This window comes from Cavia porcellus, unplaced genomic scaffold (genome assembly GCF_034190915.1).
Source record: "Cavia porcellus strain 051 isolate PalLab524CR breed Dunkin Hartley unplaced genomic scaffold, mCavPor4.1 scaffold_18, whole genome shotgun sequence".
NCBI classification, from domain to species: Eukaryota; Metazoa; Chordata; class Mammalia; order Rodentia; family Caviidae; genus Cavia; species Cavia porcellus.
This window is the reverse complement of record NW_026947501.1, coordinates 73,008,712-73,028,358: the sequence shown is the minus strand read 5'-3', so window position 1 is coordinate 73,028,358 and position 19,647 is coordinate 73,008,712. Positions and strand designations below refer to the sequence as shown.

At 37.4% G+C, this 19,647-nt stretch overlaps 2 protein-coding genes across 13 annotated transcripts in view; both read right to left on the bottom strand.

Moving 5' to 3' along the window:
• Poln (DNA polymerase nu) overlaps positions 1-4,647 on the bottom strand; it is a 152,851-nt gene extending 148,204 nt beyond the window's left edge. For 7 of the 8 annotated variants that reach the window (XM_063230288.1, XM_063230284.1, XM_063230286.1 and 4 more), the window contains exon 1: positions 2,178-4,647. In XM_063230288.1, coding sequence (XP_063086358.1) covers positions 2,178-2,316 — 139 coding nt within the window. In that variant the 5' untranslated portion in view covers positions 2,317-4,647. The remainder of the gene's footprint in view (positions 1-2,177) is intronic. The other variant, XM_063230283.1, reaches the window with a different exon arrangement.
• A 167-nt stretch (positions 4,648-4,814) lies between these two features.
• On the bottom strand, positions 4,815-17,727 carry Haus3 (HAUS augmin like complex subunit 3). Of its 5 annotated transcripts, none has more exons than XM_003471606.5 (6): positions 17,571-17,721; positions 17,042-17,111; positions 15,602-16,664; positions 14,013-14,452; positions 12,010-12,238; positions 4,815-5,140 (listed from the first exon to the last, which is right to left on the bottom strand). In XM_003471606.5, exons 3-6 carry the CDS (start codon positions 16,508-16,510, stop codon positions 4,907-4,909), a joined length of 1,812 nt encoding a protein of 603 aa, XP_003471654.1. In that variant the 5' UTR covers positions 16,511-16,664; positions 17,042-17,111; positions 17,571-17,721; the 3' UTR covers positions 4,815-4,906. The 5 variants fall into 5 exon arrangements, with proteins under 5 accessions (XP_003471654.1, XP_013009897.1, XP_063086364.1 ...); XM_013154443.3 differs by lacking the exon at positions 17,571-17,721 and adding an exon at positions 17,378-17,564; XM_063230294.1 differs by lacking the exons at positions 17,042-17,111; positions 17,571-17,721 and adding an exon at positions 15,408-15,458 and having other exon boundaries at positions 15,602-15,765.
• Positions 17,728-19,647: the final 1,920 nt, after the last annotated feature.

The following is a 19,647-nucleotide window of genomic DNA, read 5'->3' as shown; positions in this document are numbered from 1 at the left end:
AGAACCCATGAATAAGTCTTTCAGTCCATCATCACTCACTAATAACCCATCAGCCATCCAACTTTAAATTTCAGATCCTTCTAGGAAGAAATCAAACAAGAAAGTGAAGTGGAAAGGACTCTATGAGAGTGCTACTATTCCTTCCTCCTGGTGTTCCTGTCCTTGTATAAGCCTATTCACTGAGTGTGGGTGGGACTTTCTGACTGCTTTCTGACAAGATCACAACAAAGGTGACAGGATATGTGCAGTCATATAAAAGACTAAGTCCATCTGGTTAGGGAGACTTTCTTGCTGGCTTTGAAAAAGCAAACTGCCTGTGAGGGAGACCACATGAAAAGCACCTTAAGTGGTTTCCAGCCAACAGTCAGGGAGAAATGGAGGCCTTCAATGTAAGAACATGCAAGGAACTGAATTGTGCCAGTACTCCTGTGGGCATGGAAAACAATGCTTCCTCACTTAAGCCTCAGAGGAGACCCATCTGTAGCTCACAGAGCCTGCAGAGAACACTCAACTGAGCCATACCTAGGTAGACCCACAAAACCCATACTGCAATAAATATGTTGTTTGAAGCCAGTAAATTTGTAGTAACTTAGCAATACATAATACAGAATCCTTATGAAAAGTCCATTATTTTCCAAATCCAAGAACACTTGGCAGAAAAATAATTTTCCATTATCTTCTCAATAACAAAAGTCAAAAGTTCAACAGGGTACTTCAGGACATGGTAAGAGTTCATACGAAATGGGCTGGCTATCATAAATTTTTTAACACTGTTACCAGAGTCATTTTACTGTTACTACTGGTTGTTGAAGGAAAGCACACTACCACCTCTGTCAAAATTGGTAGAATTTTACAAAAAAAAAAAAAAAAAAGAAATGTCTGGTTGTGTTTTACAGGAGATAAAGAGGAACAGAGGAATATTTAGTGTTTAGCTGAGAGTCATGAGCACATTTGTAATCCCAGCACTCTGGAAGGTTGAGGCAAGAGAATCAAAAACTCAAGCCCAGCCTGGGCAACTTGGCAAAACTTGTCTCAGAATAAACAATAAAAGGCTGGAGATGAAGTTCAGTATAAAGGCCCAGGATCAATTCCCAGTAATACAAGTAAATAAATAAACAAATAATATGTTTAAATAATTATTATTATCTTTTATTTCCCATAAACACTATAAATTTCTAGATATATAGTTCAGAAATTCTTACTGGTCAACTTGTGATTTCTACTATACTAAGACATACACGTAACCAAGGCTTAAATGTAAACAGATCGAGATATTAAGTGCTACTGTACTTAATGAAGCAACTGTGTTTATGACAGCTTTTGTGCTAATACTTGGCAATGCTTTTTTTGCGTTGTCTTTTTGAGACAGGGTCTCACTATGCAGTTCAGGCTGGCCTCGAGCTCAGTTTGTAGCCCCAGTTGGTCTTTCACTAGCAACAATCCTCCTGCCTCTGCCTCTCAAGTGCTGGGATTACAGGCATGTTCTCAATTATTTCATCTCAATCTAATTGCTTTGTATCTTTATCATAATTTACACTGTAGGAAAAGAATAAACCACAAATTACTGGCAAGACTTGTAAATTTATTTAAAAAAGAAAAAACTTCTTGTTTTTTGTTTTGCTTTATGAGTAGAAAAACAGTCCTCTGATGTTAGATACCTTTCAGCTAAAGCTGAGTGTTCATAATTGTTTATACTATTATAACAAATATCACGCACGCACCCCAAGCACTTGTCTTTGCCATCCAGTTTATGCATTTTATGACATAATACACACTCTTCTAAAATACATCTCTTATGTACCTCTCGCAATAGCAAGTCCTGTGTACAGGTTCAGCAACCCAAGAGTCAAGCAGGAAGCACTATCCATCTCTTTTGGAGATATTTAAATACTTGATTCAGATTCTAAGGAAAGTTTAACATAAATTCTTGGAACAAGGAAGAGAGTGCTGTATTTTTCAAGCAATAAAGGTTAAGGGCCACAAAACAGTGAGCATAGCTCAGCAATGAACAAGAAAATAAAGGAGGCAGGAACTAGGTTTCTTTTCTTTGTAGGCATAGAATTTGTATATAAATATAGAGTTCTATGGAACAATTTTGCTACATTAATTTTAATTCTTAGTTTTAAGAATTATTAACATTCAAGATAATAAAAGAAAGATTCATAAAAATTACTTACTCTTTGTGTTCTCCCCCAAGTTCTCAGAATCCACTGCATCACCTGAATGCATGGCAGACAAGATCTTCTGAGCAACACTGGAGAGGGGTGTCTCACAGAGATCAAAGCCTACACATGTTCCATAATTCTCCATTTTCATAAAATCCTAAATGCAAGATTAACGTAAGAAAAATACACTTATATCGAGACTTCAAAATAAGAAACCCCATTAAGTTACATATTTGAAAATTTCATGTACTTGAGACTTTCACTTAAACATCAATATTAATAACCATGAAATAGTTTCTTTTCTTTTTTTTTTTTTTTATCGGTACCAGGGATTGAACTCACGACTACCTGCTTGCAAGGCAGGCGCTTATGCTGCTGAGCTAAATCCCCAGCCCCATGAAATAGGTTTCTATCATCCCACAATCCAAATAAGATAGTTGGAAGAAAAAATATAGCTACTCAACTAGGAATCATGGTAAACAGATAAATAACTTATTTGCTAGCTAACCACTTACAAAGCAAGCAATCTATTCAAATAATTCCTCCATTTTGAAAAATGGTTATTAATTTTCAAGCAAATACATCTGATAACATGAATTACATCTGACTTGGGTCACAGCAGACACGACCTGCCAACCCTTCCACTGTTCAGCCTTACTGGTCCTTGGGGCAAAATAGTATAGTGCCTGCCTGGCAAGGGTGAGGTCTGAGTTTGATCTCTGTTACCAAAAAAAAAGTAGGTTTTTTTTTTTTTTTGGTTGTTGACCAATGGATTACAAAAATTAACAGTGCTTACTTTTACGTAGGTATGCCTGTTTTCTAGTAACAACTAAAAAAACTCTACATAAAGTCCACCTGAAACATGAGGTTATTAGGTTGGCATTCTATAAACAAGGAGGTAAGAAGTATTCTTGAGGGTATTACCTATAAAGTATATGGTATATAATAGAAGCCATGCACCAACTGGTCTCTTAAGGAGCATGTGGCACAAATGATAAGCTACTTCAAATTACTTTATACTAACTCTTAATTTCTAATTGTCTAAATACTAGGTAAGCAGGCATGATGGCACATGCCCGTACTCCTAGCACTCAGAAGACTGAGGCAGAAAGACTGCCCTATGTTCAAGGCCAGTCTGGGCTCCACAATGAGTTCAAGTCCAGCCCAAACTACGTAACAAGATCTTGTCTCAAAAATAACAACAAAAAAATCCAAATGTAAAAAAGCAAATACTAGGTAATAGCCTATATTTTATACTTTCATTCTTACCATTAAAAATGTACATATATCTCAACCAACTTTTAGTAATTTTGAGTTATGTTTCATTTCAAAGCTATTTGTGATATGTAAATCACACACAAATCAAAGTAATTCTGAGATATCTTGCAGAAACCTCTATTCTTAAAGCCTAGGAAGAAATGAAAAAAATGGAGTCTTGGTACTCTATGGTACAAGCAGAAATACCATCTCAAAGTCTACAGGAGAGAATTTTGGGAAAAAGAGTTTGAGGGGCAGAATTTCACCTCAGTCAAAAATATAGGGACAAAGCCAGGGATTTAGCTCAGTGGTATAAGCATCTGCCTTGCAAGCACTAGGTCGTAAATTCAATCCTCGGTACAAATACAGGGGCTAAGCTATTTCACATATATAGTAGGGCCCTCTCTGGGAAAGAGAACATTCCAAACCTCTAGAAAGCCCAGAGCTGCTGACAATATTGAACTCTATACATCTGATAACTGACAGGGCCACCAAGTGACTAATTCTCACAGAGCATATAAGAACAGGAATTAAGGGCTGGGGATTACCTCAGCGGCGTAAGTGCCTGCTTGGCAAACTTGAGGTCCTGAGTTCAATTCCCAGTACCAAAGGAAAAAAAAAGAACAGGGATTATTCCTGTCACGGATGAGAAGTTTGAAACTCCATCATATTACACAAAATGATTTAAAACTTAGTTTCTGGAATGTCCCATTTAATACCCTCTAACCATAGATGGTATCAGATAAGTAAATCTTCACAAAGCAAAACTAAAATGAAGGGTTACTATTGTATTAAGGCCTACAGATCTAAGACTGCCAACTCAAAGTTCTACAAATTTTCAAGACAGACTGGTTTTTATTTAAAAAAAAAAAAAGAGAGAGAGAAATTTAACTGTATTTAAAGCATTTGCATCACATAATGATGCATAATGATAAGCAGAAATGTATCAGGGCTAAGTACCACCAAGCAAACAATTGAATCATAAAAAGCACTGGTGCTCTGAAGCAATGTATAAGGAAAGAAACTGAACTGATGTAGGTGAATATTCCTTATATGAAATGCCTGGAAGCAAGTGCTTTGGATTTCAGGTTTGGAATATTTACATAATACATAACAACTTCTTTGGATGATGGGACCCAGGTCTAAACATAAAATTAACTTTTTCATATAATCTTTTACACACAACCCGACAATTTTATACAATATTTTTAATGTATCTGCATTGTGACTGTGACCCATCATGAGGTCAGGTGTGGAATTTTCCATTTACATCATCCCAGGATGACATAATGAGTTTCAGATTTTGGAGCACTAAATTTTTAGATTAAGGATAGTTAACCTCCATAACACAGTATTTGAATCTATTAAATGAAATGTTTCACTGACTTCAAGTTTTAAAACATAGTACTATTTATTAGAAACATTTTCCTAATACATAAAACATTAAAATATAAAATGTGTGTAGATTCAGTTTTTAGTTAGTTTCAATCTTTAAGATGATCAGCCATGATTTTTGATTCGTTTTCTAGGTTTTCAACAATATTTTTCAGATACTCTCCATTTTTAAAAAAATGTACATATAATTCTCTTTCCATCTTATGCAATCTATTAGTTGCCAGAATTTTTCTTTTTGTCTTCACATCAGCAAGAATATCAGTAAGGAGAGTATTTAGCTTATTCAGCTGGGATTCAACTTGATGAAACTGCTGTGTTATATCCTACAAAAAAAAGAAAGATACTTTTAATCAAGATCCTTATTCCTAACATTAATTATAAATTTAAAATATAATTTACAAGGAAAGACTAAATGATTTAATAACTTCCACAATTTTAGCAATAAATTGCAATTAAAACTTAGTAACAAGCTTAGGGATTACATGTAAAATTAATTGCACCAATTTCTGACATGTATATGAAGTAATTCAAATGTGAACTGTTCTATGTATTCATGTATTCAATAGATAGTTCTGAATGCTTACCATATGCCAACCATGTATTTCAGAGACTACAGACAGAAGAAGAAATAAAAATTTTTCTCATGGAGTTTATATTTTGCTTAATTAATCGAACTTTTTGGGGCCAGGGATATAGCTCACTAGTACAATGTCTGCCTGGCAAGTGTGAGGTCAGAGTTCGAGCTCCAATACCAAAAAAACCCAAAAAACAAAAAAAACCCAAATACACAAGTACAGAAAAAATCTTGAAATGAAGACCAATAAAAAAGATCTCAAGCCAGGTGTGGTAGCACACACCTGTAATTCCAACACTTGGGAGTTGAGGCAGAAGGATAGTTGCAAGTTTGAGACCAGCCTGGGTTACAAAGTGAGCTCAAGGCCAGCCTGAACTGCATAGTAAGACTCTGTCTCAAAAAGACACACACAGGGGCTGGGGGTTTAGCTCAGCGGCATAAGCACCTGCCTTGCAAGCAGGCGGTCGTGAGTTCGATTCCCGGTACCAATAAAAAGGAAAAAGACAAAAAAAAAAAAAGACACACACATACACACACAAAAAAAAGACTCAATAAAAACATTTCCATTTTACTCTTTTCCTAGTGGGTGTCTTATAGGACAGAATTACATTCAACAAAAACTATCCTAACAATTCTGCTTGAAACATGCTAGAGCCTTTCTACTAGTAAATTCAGGTTCCTCACTTTCTAGTATTTAAGGTATTCTACTAATGTAACAAGTCCCCACAACTTTCTAATCATTCTTGTCTTGTAAATTTTAGCCAGCACCACCAGAGGGTCTGAGAAAATCCGTGGCTCTACTTCAACATTCCACCACTTCTCAATGTGGCCCACAACACTGCAAGTACCTGGAGAGCTCTTCTAAACACACGAATTCCCATAACTTGCTCCACACTAATCTCTGCAATAGGGCCAGGAATGCACAATTCAACAGGCTCCCTGCTGATCCTAATGTATAAGTCCCAGGATGATTGCTTAAGGTCTATCATAAATGCCAGCTCAACAGAACAGTATTTCTTAAATTACACTTTTTTAAAAATGCAAAGACCAAAAAAAAACCAAATGCAATTTTGACATTATTATTACATTTTGTGTTTTCCTTTGTGAAAATTTTCATAAACTTGCATATACTGAGAAACAAAACTATCTTTTTTTTTTTTTTTGGGGGGGGGGGAGTACCAAGGATCAAACTCACAACCTCAAGCTTACCAGGCAGACATTTACACCACTGAGCTAAATCCCTGGCCCAAAACTCTCATTTTTAATTCAATTAAATACTAAAGATCTTACAGTTGCTAAAATACTCTGATGCAAAAAAAAAAAGAAACTGCAACTAAAAAGTTGATATATTTTATATCAAGAAACAGAGGAAAGTATTAATATAATAACTAATGATAAAATTACATACTGAGGAATTCTAAGATGCACTTTTTCACATTTTAACATATCTGCATCTTACTATAATTGAGAAAACCATGACTGTTTTTAACTTTTTTTTTGGTACAAGGGATCAAACTCATGATCTTGTGCTTGTCAGGCAGTCAATTATGCCACTGAGCTAAATCCCTGGGCCCTAACAGTCACTGTTTTTTAAAAATTGGTATCGGAGATCGAACTCACAACCTCACAACCGTGGGCTTGCAAGGCAGGTGCTTATGCTGCTAAGCTAAATCCCCAGCCCCTCTAACAGTCACTTTTAAGAAATATATTCTCATCAACATTCTTGAGGTATAGAATGGAAAAATACAATCAATTTTGTGAATCAAAAAGTAAAAGATAAATTCTAAACTGAATGTGAAGCTTTATATGCACTTTCATGGACTTATTTTCTTCCTTTTAAAGTATATTCAAGAGTGATATGTTAAGAACATGGTGGCATATTACTGTCATCCAACACTCAGAAGGCTGAGACAGGAGGATTGCCCAGAGTTCAAGGCCAGCCTGCACTAAATAGTAAGACCCTATCTCCAAAGAAAAAAGGAAAAAGAGTGGTATGATAAAAATCTGTCTACTTGTACCTAAAGGGTCCTGTATAAGTACAGTTAAAAAATTAAATGACCAACAAGCATCGTCAGTTTAACCGAAAGTTTTTTCTTTCTCAGCAATTCATAAAATGATGTAGCACGTGATCAGTGGTGTCTAGCAGAAAGAAATGGTGAGACTGTAAGTACCATTCTTTAAGAAAGGAATATGGCAGTGTCAAGGTTTTGTGTGTGTGTGTGTATGTGTGTGTTTTTGTGTGTGTATCAATGATCCTACTTCCAAGATAATCCAAATCAAAGTATTCAACAAAAAAAAAGCTAATATACACAAAGACATGATTGATGTTAATGAAAATTGAAGAAAAAGATAAAGACTATCAAAATATCCAAAATGGCAAACTGGTTACAGAAACTATGGCACACTAATTAAATCAAGAGGATTATAAAAATTAAGAGAACTATTTAGAGTAAAAATTTATATTTCACAATGCTAACTAGAAAGAATAAAATAAATGAAAATAAAACCATATGCATTGCAGTTACTAGCCAAATGAAAGAAGGAAAGCATTAGAGAGATAAAGAGGTCATTATGTAACGCTAAAATGCTTTGATTCACCACAATTTAAATCCACTAGGATTCACCAAAATGTTAAATTTGGAGGCCAGGGATATAGTTCAGCGGCACAGCACCTACCTGGCAAGCACAAGGTCATGAATTGATTCCCAATACAAAATAAAAATTAATAAATAAATTTTAAGAAATAAATGTAGATGTAACTTATAAAAGAGACTCAAAACTGATACAATTACACAGAAAAAATGTCAAATCCATAACAGCAGATTTTCACACAATTCTTCCATTAATATTGTAACAAGATAAAAATTTTAAAAATTAGTCACAGATACCACTTCACATCTCTTAAGAGTTGCCACTGTTGCTGGGTGTGGTGCCCCATGCCTGTAATCCCAGCACTCAGGAGGCTGAGACAGGAGGACTGTTGCGAGTTTGACACCAGCCTGGGCTACAAAGTGAGCTCAAGGCCAGCCTGAACTACATAGCAAGACCCTTTATCAAAAAGACAAAAAAAAAAAAACAGTTGCCACTGTTAACAAACACAACAGAAATTAAATGGTATCAAGGACGGAGAGAAACAAGCATATTACCAGTAGAAACTGATAACGGTACAGTTGCTGCAGAAAACAGGCAATTTCTCAAAAAGTTGAACAGAATTACCAAAATCCAGGATTATCACTCCTAGGTACATACCCCAAAGGAAAAAAAAGCAGAATTTCAAACAGATGCTTGCACATTGTTTTGTTTTTGTCTTTTTGAGACAGGGTCTCTCTACACAGTTCAGGCTGGCTTTGAGCTCACTTTGTAGCCCCATCTAGCCTAAAACTTGCACACTAATTTCATAGCAGCATTTTCCACAACACTAAAAAGGCAGAAACAATTCAAATGCCATCAACAATAGAATGTTATTCAGTCTTAAAAAGGGATTTTTTTTTTTTTTTGGTACCAGGGATCAAACTTATAACCTTGCGCTTGCCAGGTAGATGGTTTGTGGCTGAGCTAGATCTCCGGGCCAAAAGGAAAGATTTTTTTTTTTTTTTTTGTCTTTTTCCTTTTTAGAATAGCTCAATGAATAGCTCAATGGTAGAGTGCTTGCCTAGCATGCATGTGGCCCTAGGTTCAATTCCTAGCACTGTAATGACTGACTGAATGAATGAATAAATGAAGCATTTTTTAAAAAATCAGAACAAAGGCTTCCCAAAACAACAAAGAATCAAGAGTATATAGAAGCGAGGAGTCAAGCAGAAGACCTTTTTCATAAGAAGCTGAGGACCAAAAAACAATAGCCTTAAAATCAGATTGGCCCAGAAGTGGAAGAGTCCTGCTTTAAATTACAGCCCAGCAATAATCACCAAGACACTTCAATGACTCTTAGGCTTTGCACTGTTTTTGACTCAAAACTATGCAAGGCCCACAGTATCACACAGACAGCCATGAAGCCAAAGGCATTTCAAGGTTACAGTGTGGCTGGGGATATAGCTTAGTGGTACAAGTGTATACCTGGCAAGCACTCACTGGGAGATACTAAAACATTAAGATTTGTTACTAATAAAAATGCAGGCTGTGCACTGCCTGTAATCCCAGCACTTGGGAGGCTGAGACAGGAGGACTGCAATGAGTTCCAGGCCATCTGAGGCTACAGAAGCAAGTTCAACATGTACTACATACATAGGGAGACTGTCTCAAAAAAAGAAACAAACAAACAAAGAAATTTAAAGACTGATTGACATTATACCTTAAATTAGTTTGCCCCAATAAAGAGTGCTGAGACAATATGGACATTTATAGAAGGAAAAAAAAAAATCCCAAAATTAGAATTCTTATATCATATGTAAAAATAAACTACTATGTTAAAGAAATAAAAGTGAACCGAATACCCTTAAAAATAAAGCAAAAGGGGCTGGGGGTTTAGCTCAGCGACATAAGCACCTGCCTTGAAAGCAGGCAGTCGTGAGTTCGATCTCCGGTACCGATAAAAAGGAAAAAGACAAATAAATAAATAAATAAATAAATAAATAAATAAAAATTAAAAAATAAAGCAAAAGAGGGGCTGGGGATTTAGCTCAGCGGCATAAGTGCCTGCCTTGCAAGCAGGCAGTCGTGAGTTCGATCCCCGGTACCGATAAAAAGGAAAAAGACAAAAAAAAAAAAAAGAAAAGAAAAATAAAGCAAAAGAGACTATAATGATGCTCAAGGTCAACCTTAGCAAAACACACAAAAAGACACTGGTGGTATGTGCAATTTTGTTTTAAAAAAAAAATGTTAAAAAAAATGATAAATGACTTAAAAATTAAAAGAAAAATGAAACAATAAAAAATATGAAAAGGCAGCCACAAATATATTCCACATGTATAATTAACAAAGGATTATCACTGAAATGTACAAAGAACTCACACACACATATAGTCTCTCTCTCTCTCTCAAATGGGCAAAGGAAATTTATGAACAATTCTCAGAATAAGATGGTCAGAAAACAAGCAAAAGAGAGGTTTAATTCTTAGTAATAGGGGTATCAATGGACATCATTTTACACCTACAGGATAGGCAGAAATTTATAGATTAATGCTATGCAATGAAAATGATACTAATAACTGTCATCTGTTAACACGTTCTCTCCAGCTTTTGCGACTGGTGGTACACACAACTGCTCCACCCAGTAGCCTGTACCATCCAATGGGACAGTCATGCATGTACTACCAGTGGTGTAGACCTCCCCAGCAGCGAGAGATATGAATTATGGCCTCATGAATGTGTTTTTAAAAGTCACTACTCTTTAAGTCACTACTGATACAATATGGTGCAAACACTTTGGAAAACAATGTAATACACAGGCTGAGTATCCCTCATCTGGAAACTCAAACACACAAACTTTAAGGGTCTTCCTTGTGGTCATTGTTGCTTGGGTTTTGTTGTTGGTTTTTTGAGACAGGTCTCCCTGTGTAGTTCATGCTGGGCTTGAACTCACTTTGTAGCCTAGGCTGGCCTTAAATTTACAGCAATCTTCCTGTCTCAGCCTCATGAGTGCTAACATTAAAGTGTGTGTCACTATACTTGGGCTGTTTCTTGTTTAACATTGTTTTTGAGATTCATCTATGTAGAGACATAAAAAGCTTTGGTTCATTCAGTTTTTTCTTTTATATAACTAAGATTCAACTATATGAAATTCCAGTTATCTATCTATGGGCAGACATTTAGGTTGTTTCTAGGTTTTGTTACTACAAATCAGACTGCTGTAAATAGTCTAGTTACATGTCTCAAGGTTGAATATTTTGTAAATGCCTGCAGCACACACAGACTCACGAACATACATATATACATACATACACGCATACAAACACCCCTATGAGTAAAACTGCTGGACTGCAGAATATGCACATACTTACTTTCACAGGTATAAGTATTCTTTACCTGAAACCTGGGATCAAACAAAAGTTTGACTTCAGAGTTCTTTGTATGTTGGTATATTTGCACTGAATTTACTAGTTGATCAACTCTATCTGAAAATCTTAAGCAAAAACTTTTGAGTTCCAATATTTTGTTCTAAAAGTATCCATTTTCTGAATTCGACTACTAGGAAGATGGGGAGGGGGCTGAGACAGGAGAATCACAAATTTGAGGCCTGGCTGAGCAACTCAGACCCTGTCTCAAAATTAAAAAGAATGAGGGGCTGGGGATTTAGCTCAGTGGCATAAGCGCCTGCCTTGCAAGCAGGCAGTCGTGAGTTCGATCCCTGGTACCGATAAAAAGGAAAAAGACAAAAAAAAAAAAAATTAAAAAGAATGAAGATATAGTTTAGTGATAGAGCACTTGTCTACCATGCTTGAGGTTCTGGGTTCAATCTTTAATACAAAAAAAAATCAATATTATATATTCATTTGTGATGTCTGAAAAATTTATCAATTTTAAACCTCTGACAAAAGTATCTGAAAAATATATTCATAAAAGTTAAAGAGATAAAAATTTCTTTTAGAGTAATAAATGGGATAATATCTTCTTTAAGTGAACATTTTAGTAAACACTTACAATGAATAGTATTTTTTAAAAACAATGCCAAATACCCACCTGATCACTAAGCAAAAGCTGATTTCCTCCTTGATACAAAGCATCACAAAGCACATCCACATCATTATTCAGTGTGGACAGAAATAAAAAATGTTCTTGAGCGGATTCTGTCAACTGATCTTGTACTAAAGAAACATCCTGTTTCAGTTTCTCAGCCACTTCCTCTAGGTTTCTACAAGTGATAAACAATTCTTTTCTCCTATTCTCTCTCTCTAAAAGTTGATAAAGCCTAAAATATAAAAGTAAAAATCACAGAGAAAATTTGTCAAGTTAGTACAGTTTTCAAAACTATAATTCACTACACTGAAACATTTGTGGGGATAGCTAAATAAAAAATATTAATTTGTGTGCTTCTAAAATGAAGCAACCGAATACTTCAACAATAAGACACCTTCTGTACAGGTATGTTACGTTGCATCTCAAGTCCCTGTTTCTCCATCTTTAAGTTTTAGACATAAAATTTTTCTTGACTTTGTCATTAACCTACTTTTACCAGTGCTTTAGAAAGACTTCCTATGAAAATACTTCTTTCACAGAATACATCTACAAAACAATACCAACAATTTAAAACAGAAAACCTAGGACTGAGTTCGCCATTATGTGAGAGGGCAGGCTAATAAATCTCTGAAACTTAATTTTTTTATCTTAATATCTACCTATTTTACAGGGTTATGGAAAAAGACAAAATAGGAAAAAAGAGAAAAACTAAAGATATAAGTAATGTAAAAAAGTAAACAATAGGGCTAGGGATTTAGCTCAGCGGCATAAGTGCTTGCCTTACAAGCAGGCAGTCGTGAGTTCGATCGCTGGTACCGATAAAAATGAAAAAGACCAAAAAAAAAAAATTCACCAACAGAGTAAACAATAAAGAGATAGAAATGGCTACAACAAATTTTCCTTACTCCAACTTAAAACACTCATGAGGTATGAGACCACTTTAGCCCTTCAAACAAAAAGCAGAAAAAATCATCATCCTATAAGGAAAATGAAAAAATCAGGGGTAATACCTTTCACACATACCTGAAACTATCTGCTTTTCTTATCTTAAAATATGTACACACATACACATTTTTTAACAAGTTTTAAAAGACCATATAAAACTGGTTCAAGTCCAATACTACCAATTAAGGTCATACTGAATAACTATATTATCCCAATTACAAGAACTAAGTTTCCAGGGGAAAGAAAACGACGAGAAGATGAAGAAAATACAGAGATAGAAAGAGGGGGTCAGATGGAGCCCTTTGTCTAGACAGGAGGAAGAGATTGCTCAACCACTGCAATGTGTTTATACGTTTTTATGATGTCTCTTGACTTAACTAGCTCCCTTCATTCGCATCCTGTTCTCAGGGCTGGAACACCTGTTCACCTCCAGCACTCCATGCCCTCAGGGCGTTCCTCAAGCTCCATGCCCTGGGGGTGCTCCTGTTTGGGGCACATCTGTTTTCAGCTTCTTGCCTGTGAACGATCACTAGCTCAGCAGCTCCCTGCCCTATACAATTCAACATGGTATCATTCACATAGATGATGATTATGATGGCAGACCCTGTAACTGTATAATGAAGCAGCCCTCTCCAAGTTCATTTCATTAATAAAAAACATGATCAGATGACGCACTTATCCTCAATAATCCACTTGACCAGACACACAAATATCTTCTCTGCTACCTTTCCAAGTGTAGCCAATTGCCTGCCCAATACTATACAAAGCTATAATCAAACTTCCTGCCCCGAATCTAAAACAATGTATCTAAATAATGGTGCCTAAAGATGCATAAAATTCTGTATCTGTTCATTCCTCTACCCATCCACCTTATCTAAAGTAGCTATGTTCAGATCTCACGTGAATGAAAAAGGGGCAAAAGTTAAAAGAAAAGCAGAAGAGAATAAAAAGGACCAAATTGAAGTACAATTTTTTAAACTTCCAGATTTTAGCACAAACTCTCTCTAGTATTTCACAAAAAAAGAAAAAAAATTACTAAGGAAGCAACAAAACATACTTACCTTTGAGTAGAATAATCCTTAGTACCAATGGTATTCCTTGAATTTGTCTGCTGAGAGACTGATGGGTCTTTTAACATTTCTAATCGCTGGGAGAGCATCAAGTTATTTTGACTAAGTTCTTGAACCAATTTTTCAAATTGATGATATGTGTTCCAGTGCTTCCTCAACTCAATTTCATATGATAACTGTACAAGTTCAAATGATGCCTTTTGCTTTATTAAATGATTTAAAACTAACTCTTGTCTTGCTGTGTAACAATCTTGTTTAGCAATCTGTAGGTCAAAATCTCCCTTTACAACTGGCATATTCAATAACTGTGCATTCTCTTTTACCACAGCAGGCAAATTTTTGTTTTTTATATGAGTGATTTGTTCTTCAAGTTTCAGACTCTCACTGTCCAAGCTAGAAATTTTGGCATCCAAATTTTCTTTACCAACGGCCTACACAAAGAAAAACAAGTACTCTTCAAAATATAAACAAACTTAGTTTTTAAATTATTTTTACTTCCTATTTTAGGTGACTAACATGCTCAATGAATAAAACAAATAACGTATAAATATACGCCAAACTATAGTTTAAGAAGTAAAAAATAAAGTGGTGTGTGGTAGCACAAGCCTGCAATCCCAGCACTCAGGAGACTGAGGCAGGAGGATTCCTCAATTTGAGGGCAGTCTGGGCTACACAGTGAGTCCAAAGCCAGAATGAATTAACATAGTGAGACCCTGTCTCCAAAAAAAATTAAAGTATGGAGTAACAACAAAATCAGTACAAAACACTACATTTTCATGCTATTACATACATGGCTACCAAAATAAGAGATCTTGTCATGCTTAACTGAATCAAAAACATTTAACAGCACATTATTCACTGAATGCAAATAAATATTAAGTTTTTCCTCAACATTCATATTATCTCAGTAAGTATTCTGCAAGTCATGCTCTCTATTTTAGCACACAAATACAGGGTGACTTCTTTATTGTTCCAAAGTTTGTGACGACAAACACAGTAATTAATTTGATGTTGGTATTCAGATTTAGAAAAGTTCATTTTTACTCAACTATCTAGTGGTTTACATTACCAAGAAAACAAGCTTCTCAAAAGTACAATACAAAAAAAAAAGTACAATACATCTAGACATGCTCAACAAAGTAGCAAGGATTCAGTTTACTGAAACTGGACCTTTGACTTCATTAGCAACATGCTCTGGTCATAAGGAATAAGGCAAAATACTAATCATAAAGCAACTTTATCTTTTTACCATACTTAAAAAGGAAATTCCTGTTCAGCCTTTGAATTAACAGATATTTCGAATTCAGAATGCAAATTAAAGCATTTTGTTTAAAACAGATAATGTGAATTATCAAGATATCTAGAAATAGATAACAGAATTATTACCATTTCTATCTTCCATTAGTATGACAATCTATCTGCAAGAAACGCTGACACCTATATCACAAATAGGCAACAAAGAGAAAACTTTTTAAAAATTGTAATACTTTATTCAATCTTGTTTCTAAAGTACTTTAATATCAATATTCTACATTCCTAACAATAATTACTATATGAATCCAGTATCATCTTATACTTACCTTGCTAGTTAGGTTATGAAGATTTTCCTCTGCCCATTTGATACTTGACTTCATGCTCAGATTACTTGCTTTCAAATGAATTAGCTGATGTTGAGCACAGATGTATGCTAGCTGCAGTCTAGCCATCTCTAGCTGTCTCTCCTCAAGCATTTCTTGATTGCCACATATAGATGGTGTTTGCATATCTAAAAGCTGAAAATTTTCTTCATTTGAACTTTCAACTACTTCATGTATACCTTGAAAGAACTGCTTTTTGGTATACAAGGTTAAAGCTGCTGTGCTTTGCTCTTCTTGACTTAGATATTTTTCCAAGGAAAACTGTGATAAAAACACCATAGGATTTGCCTCTTGACTTAAATCAGAATGTCTGAAAAACATCATCAGTTTAGTAACTCTGTCAGTTAGAGCCTGAAGTTCATTACTGAGCTTGGTATTCATAGCATTCAGAATTCCTTGACTCTGCTTCAGTTTTTTTGTGGCTTCTTCACATTCAGCACTTAACCTCAAGGATTTGTGGCCAGATATTGAAGTCATCATTTGGCATTTATTACGTCGCTGAATTTTTAGGTTCTTTAATTTCTGCAGCATTTGAACCTCATCTTCTAATTTCTCCAGTTCTTTATCATCCAGTGTAGGTGTCTTTAAATCAGAAGTCTTACAAGTTTTAAGAACTTCATCCAATGCTGATCCTTCTAGGATGGGTTTGCCTGATTTCTGAAGAATGCTAAAAACTTCCAGCTCTTTATCTGACAATACATTCTGCTCACTCACATTCCCACAAAACCATTTCAAAAATGTTTCATCTTCAACAGTCTCAAACAGCCAATCAAAATCTTCTCCATTAAGAATATTAGCTTTGGGATAATCAATTTTTTTTAATGTTTCCACAAACTCATTTCCACAACTCATGCTTTAACTGCCCTGTGTTTTGTTTTGTTTTGTTTTGTATGTGATGTGGCTATATGGTGCTGATTTTTATCAAATAAATCCAAACAGAAACAAAACTAACTTTTACGTAAGTCCATAGAGAATGAAAAAATATTTTTAGAATCTATGACTCCTCCTAAAGGGAAAGAAAACAAGTATTAGACCACAAATAAATGAATGATTTTGAATAAAAGATACAAATAAATGTCACATGGCATTTGATAGCCAAATGGACTAAAATGTAGTTGGAGCTGCAACGTTTTAAGACAAGGAAAACCTAAGTAATTAGGGTATTTCTCAGAAAACTGCAACAGACATAAAAACCCACCAACAATAAAACAGTGTTTTCCCCAAAGGTGAAATAGTTTCAAATATACTACGTTTGTATTTCATGCAAAGCAAATGAATCCAAACTCAAGCCACCAGCTAGCTAAGCAGCCTTTTTTCCTGCCCATCGTATGTTAAGAAAATGGAAACGAATACAGTGGTTTAACGAGAAGGACCATTATTTACCCGCACGGCCCAGGGAGCATCCGCCAAGCTCCGAGCACTCGACCCCGACGCCTCGCGGAGGAAACCGGGCCTGGGGAGAGAGAAGCGAGCGTCAGCGGCCCCAAGCTCGGCGCGGGCTCTGTCACTCGCGCGCTGACAGCCGACGCCGCCCGGCCAGACGAACTGCCGCGAGGTCACGACGCGCCCGGCACCCCAGCGGCTGAAATCTCTCGGGTTTTTCTGTTCTGGATTTTTTTTGGAAGGGTACAATCCGTCGTGATACCTGTGTATGTGGATAAGACACACATCTACCCCCCAAAAAAAACAACAAAACCCCAAACCCGAAACGGGGCGAACCGCAAGCGAAGAAACGGCTGTCAGGTCCCCGGCAGCTCCTCGGTCCCTCAGAGACAGGGTCCTGGCTCGCGGTCGCCCCCGCCACGGCGGCCAGGGTCTTGGCACCCTAAAACGCGGTTCGTACTCCTGAAAGAGGAAACGGGTCGCACACCGAAACAGCCCGGCCGGGCGACACCGAGGCGACGCCCCTCACCTCAGGGATGTACCACCAGGCCCCTCACGGATGCCGCCAAAGCAACGGGCGCCCCGCGCTGCCTCACGGGAGCGCCGGCAAGTGCGCATGCGCATAGGGCCGGGACGGAGAAGTCGAAGTTTGTTTGCACAGGCGTGCGGCCTAGGGACCCGGGTAGGGCGGAGCCAGAATTGAGCAGTTGCCTCCCCGCCGGCGGCCAGAAGGGCTGACATATGCAAACAATCTGATTGGCTTCTTTGCCGAAGGCCACTCCCTCTCCCCCCGTCCGGGACTGGGTCCCAAGGCAGGCGTTTAGGGGACAGTGCGCACCTCCGCCTTATTACCCGCCTCCTCCTCTGTCTCCCATTAGGATTCCGAACGTCTCGCGACACTTTTGGGGAGCGAAAGACGGGCCAGGCCGCCTCGTGTACCCAACCTACCCTGCTGTGACGCGTGACCCGGCTCTGAGCCAGTGATCGGGCCACGCGCCAGGCCGAGCACTGCCTGGCACGTCTGCGGGGGTCTGCCAGAGGCTCAGGACCGACGCTGCTTTGCAGAGCGCTTAACCTCAACCCTTCACCTGCCCGATGAGCCAAAGCTGGCTTCTCCCCTGCACATTTCCAGAGCGTTAAAGTATAACCCACTAGAGCAAGGAGTGCTGTGTGTCGGGGATGTATTTAACGCAGGACAGACTGAGGAGGGCCGAAATGACACAGGCAACGAAAGAAAATGCTGAAACAAAGGCTGGTGCAGATCTGGTCGTCCCCTAGTCCCGTGAAGCCAGACCCCTGGGTTTATCGTTTTTATTGGACAGAATTTATTTGTATGGAACATAACCCCTTTGTATCTATACCAGGCAAAAATCGTTTGCAACTCACCGTCCTTCTGTAAGTGGAATTTAGATTTGCAACCTGTAAGCTAAGTGGTGCTCCCCTGCCCTGGTGATAAATGACCCTAAGGTGGATTGTCAGGGTGGCTTGTCAGGGAAAAATCTTTCTCCCTTGTTTTCCTTAATGTTTTTAAAGAAAGAAAAAAATAACGGTGCTGGTCAGATACTGTAAATTATGTTCAAGTCAGAGATACTTGTAGTGATTCTTGTTTTACTGTTTCATTCTCCTTTAAGAATCAGGAAGCCCAAAAATGATCTGCAAAACAGACACTACAGTGGGGAAGTTAATGGAATCCAGGGAACTGGACCAAGAGGACCCTGATGGCTGTGGCTGGAGGTTGGGGGCAGCAGGGAGCTGGAGCTCAGTGGTTTTGGCCAGAGGAAGTGGAGGCTGGCTATATAGGTAGGCGGTGCCTTCAAGAAATTCTGCTGAGCAGGCAAAGAGAGAGCGAGAAGGCTAAGTGATACAAGACGAAGAGGTGGGAATGTAGGACCATGACCAAAGGGAAGATTTTTGTTTTGTTTTGTTTTGTTTTGTTTTGTTTTGTTTTGTTTTGTTTTGTTTTAAAAATGAGAGGAACTTACAGATATTTATAGACTGTGAGGAGGAACTCAGAGGAGATGGAACTACAGCCGCCAGAAAGAAAGGGGCTACTTCATAGAGATCTTGCAGCAGAAGGGTTCATTCCTGAGGCCCTTCTGGGAAACCACTTTCCTTAATGATTCCTAGGTGATTTTCTCGGCCCACAAATTCCAGTTTATGAGTTACTAACCATAGTTATTTGGCTGAAAAGTGTGAGGCCATAGAAAGGCATAAAAACATAAAGTAAAAATTACAGGGGCTGTGTAGTTAGTTCAGCGACATAAACGCTTGCCTGGCGAGTGATAGGTTTTAAGTTCGATTCCCGGTAGCAAAAAAAATTACAACAGTATCTGCTCTCCCAGTATAAATAACATAATAGGGTCTACTCTACATACTTGAAAAGTGTTCTTGAGGTTGTATTTGGAATTAAGAGGGCAAACATGTTACACTTCTTTCCAAGATAAGCTTTCTTTTTTCCAGTCAACATCAGTTGGGGTTTTGCTAGTGTCACAGATAAAGGGAGTCCAGGGGTTTATTCTTGCTGAGAAACCCCACAGAATGGTATATAATGGACTCCACTGACAGGGCTGTGAAGATGCATGTTTTACTATCTGCCCATTGGAAAC

Bases quoted from the DNA above. Each gene is read 5' to 3' on its own strand.
- Haus3 (XM_003471606.5), bottom strand. From the start codon at position 16,510: ATGAGTTGTGGAAATGAGTTTGTGGAAACATTAAAAAAAATTGATTAT. The intron at 14,453-15,601 runs GTAAGTATAAGA...TTCTTTGTGTAG, and splicing joins TTCATAACCTAACTAGCAAG to GCCGTTGGTAAAGAAAATTT. The intron at 5,141-12,009 runs GTGGGTATTTGG...TTTTTTTTGTAG, and splicing joins AGCTTTTGCTTAGTGATCAG to GATATAACACAGCAGTTTCA.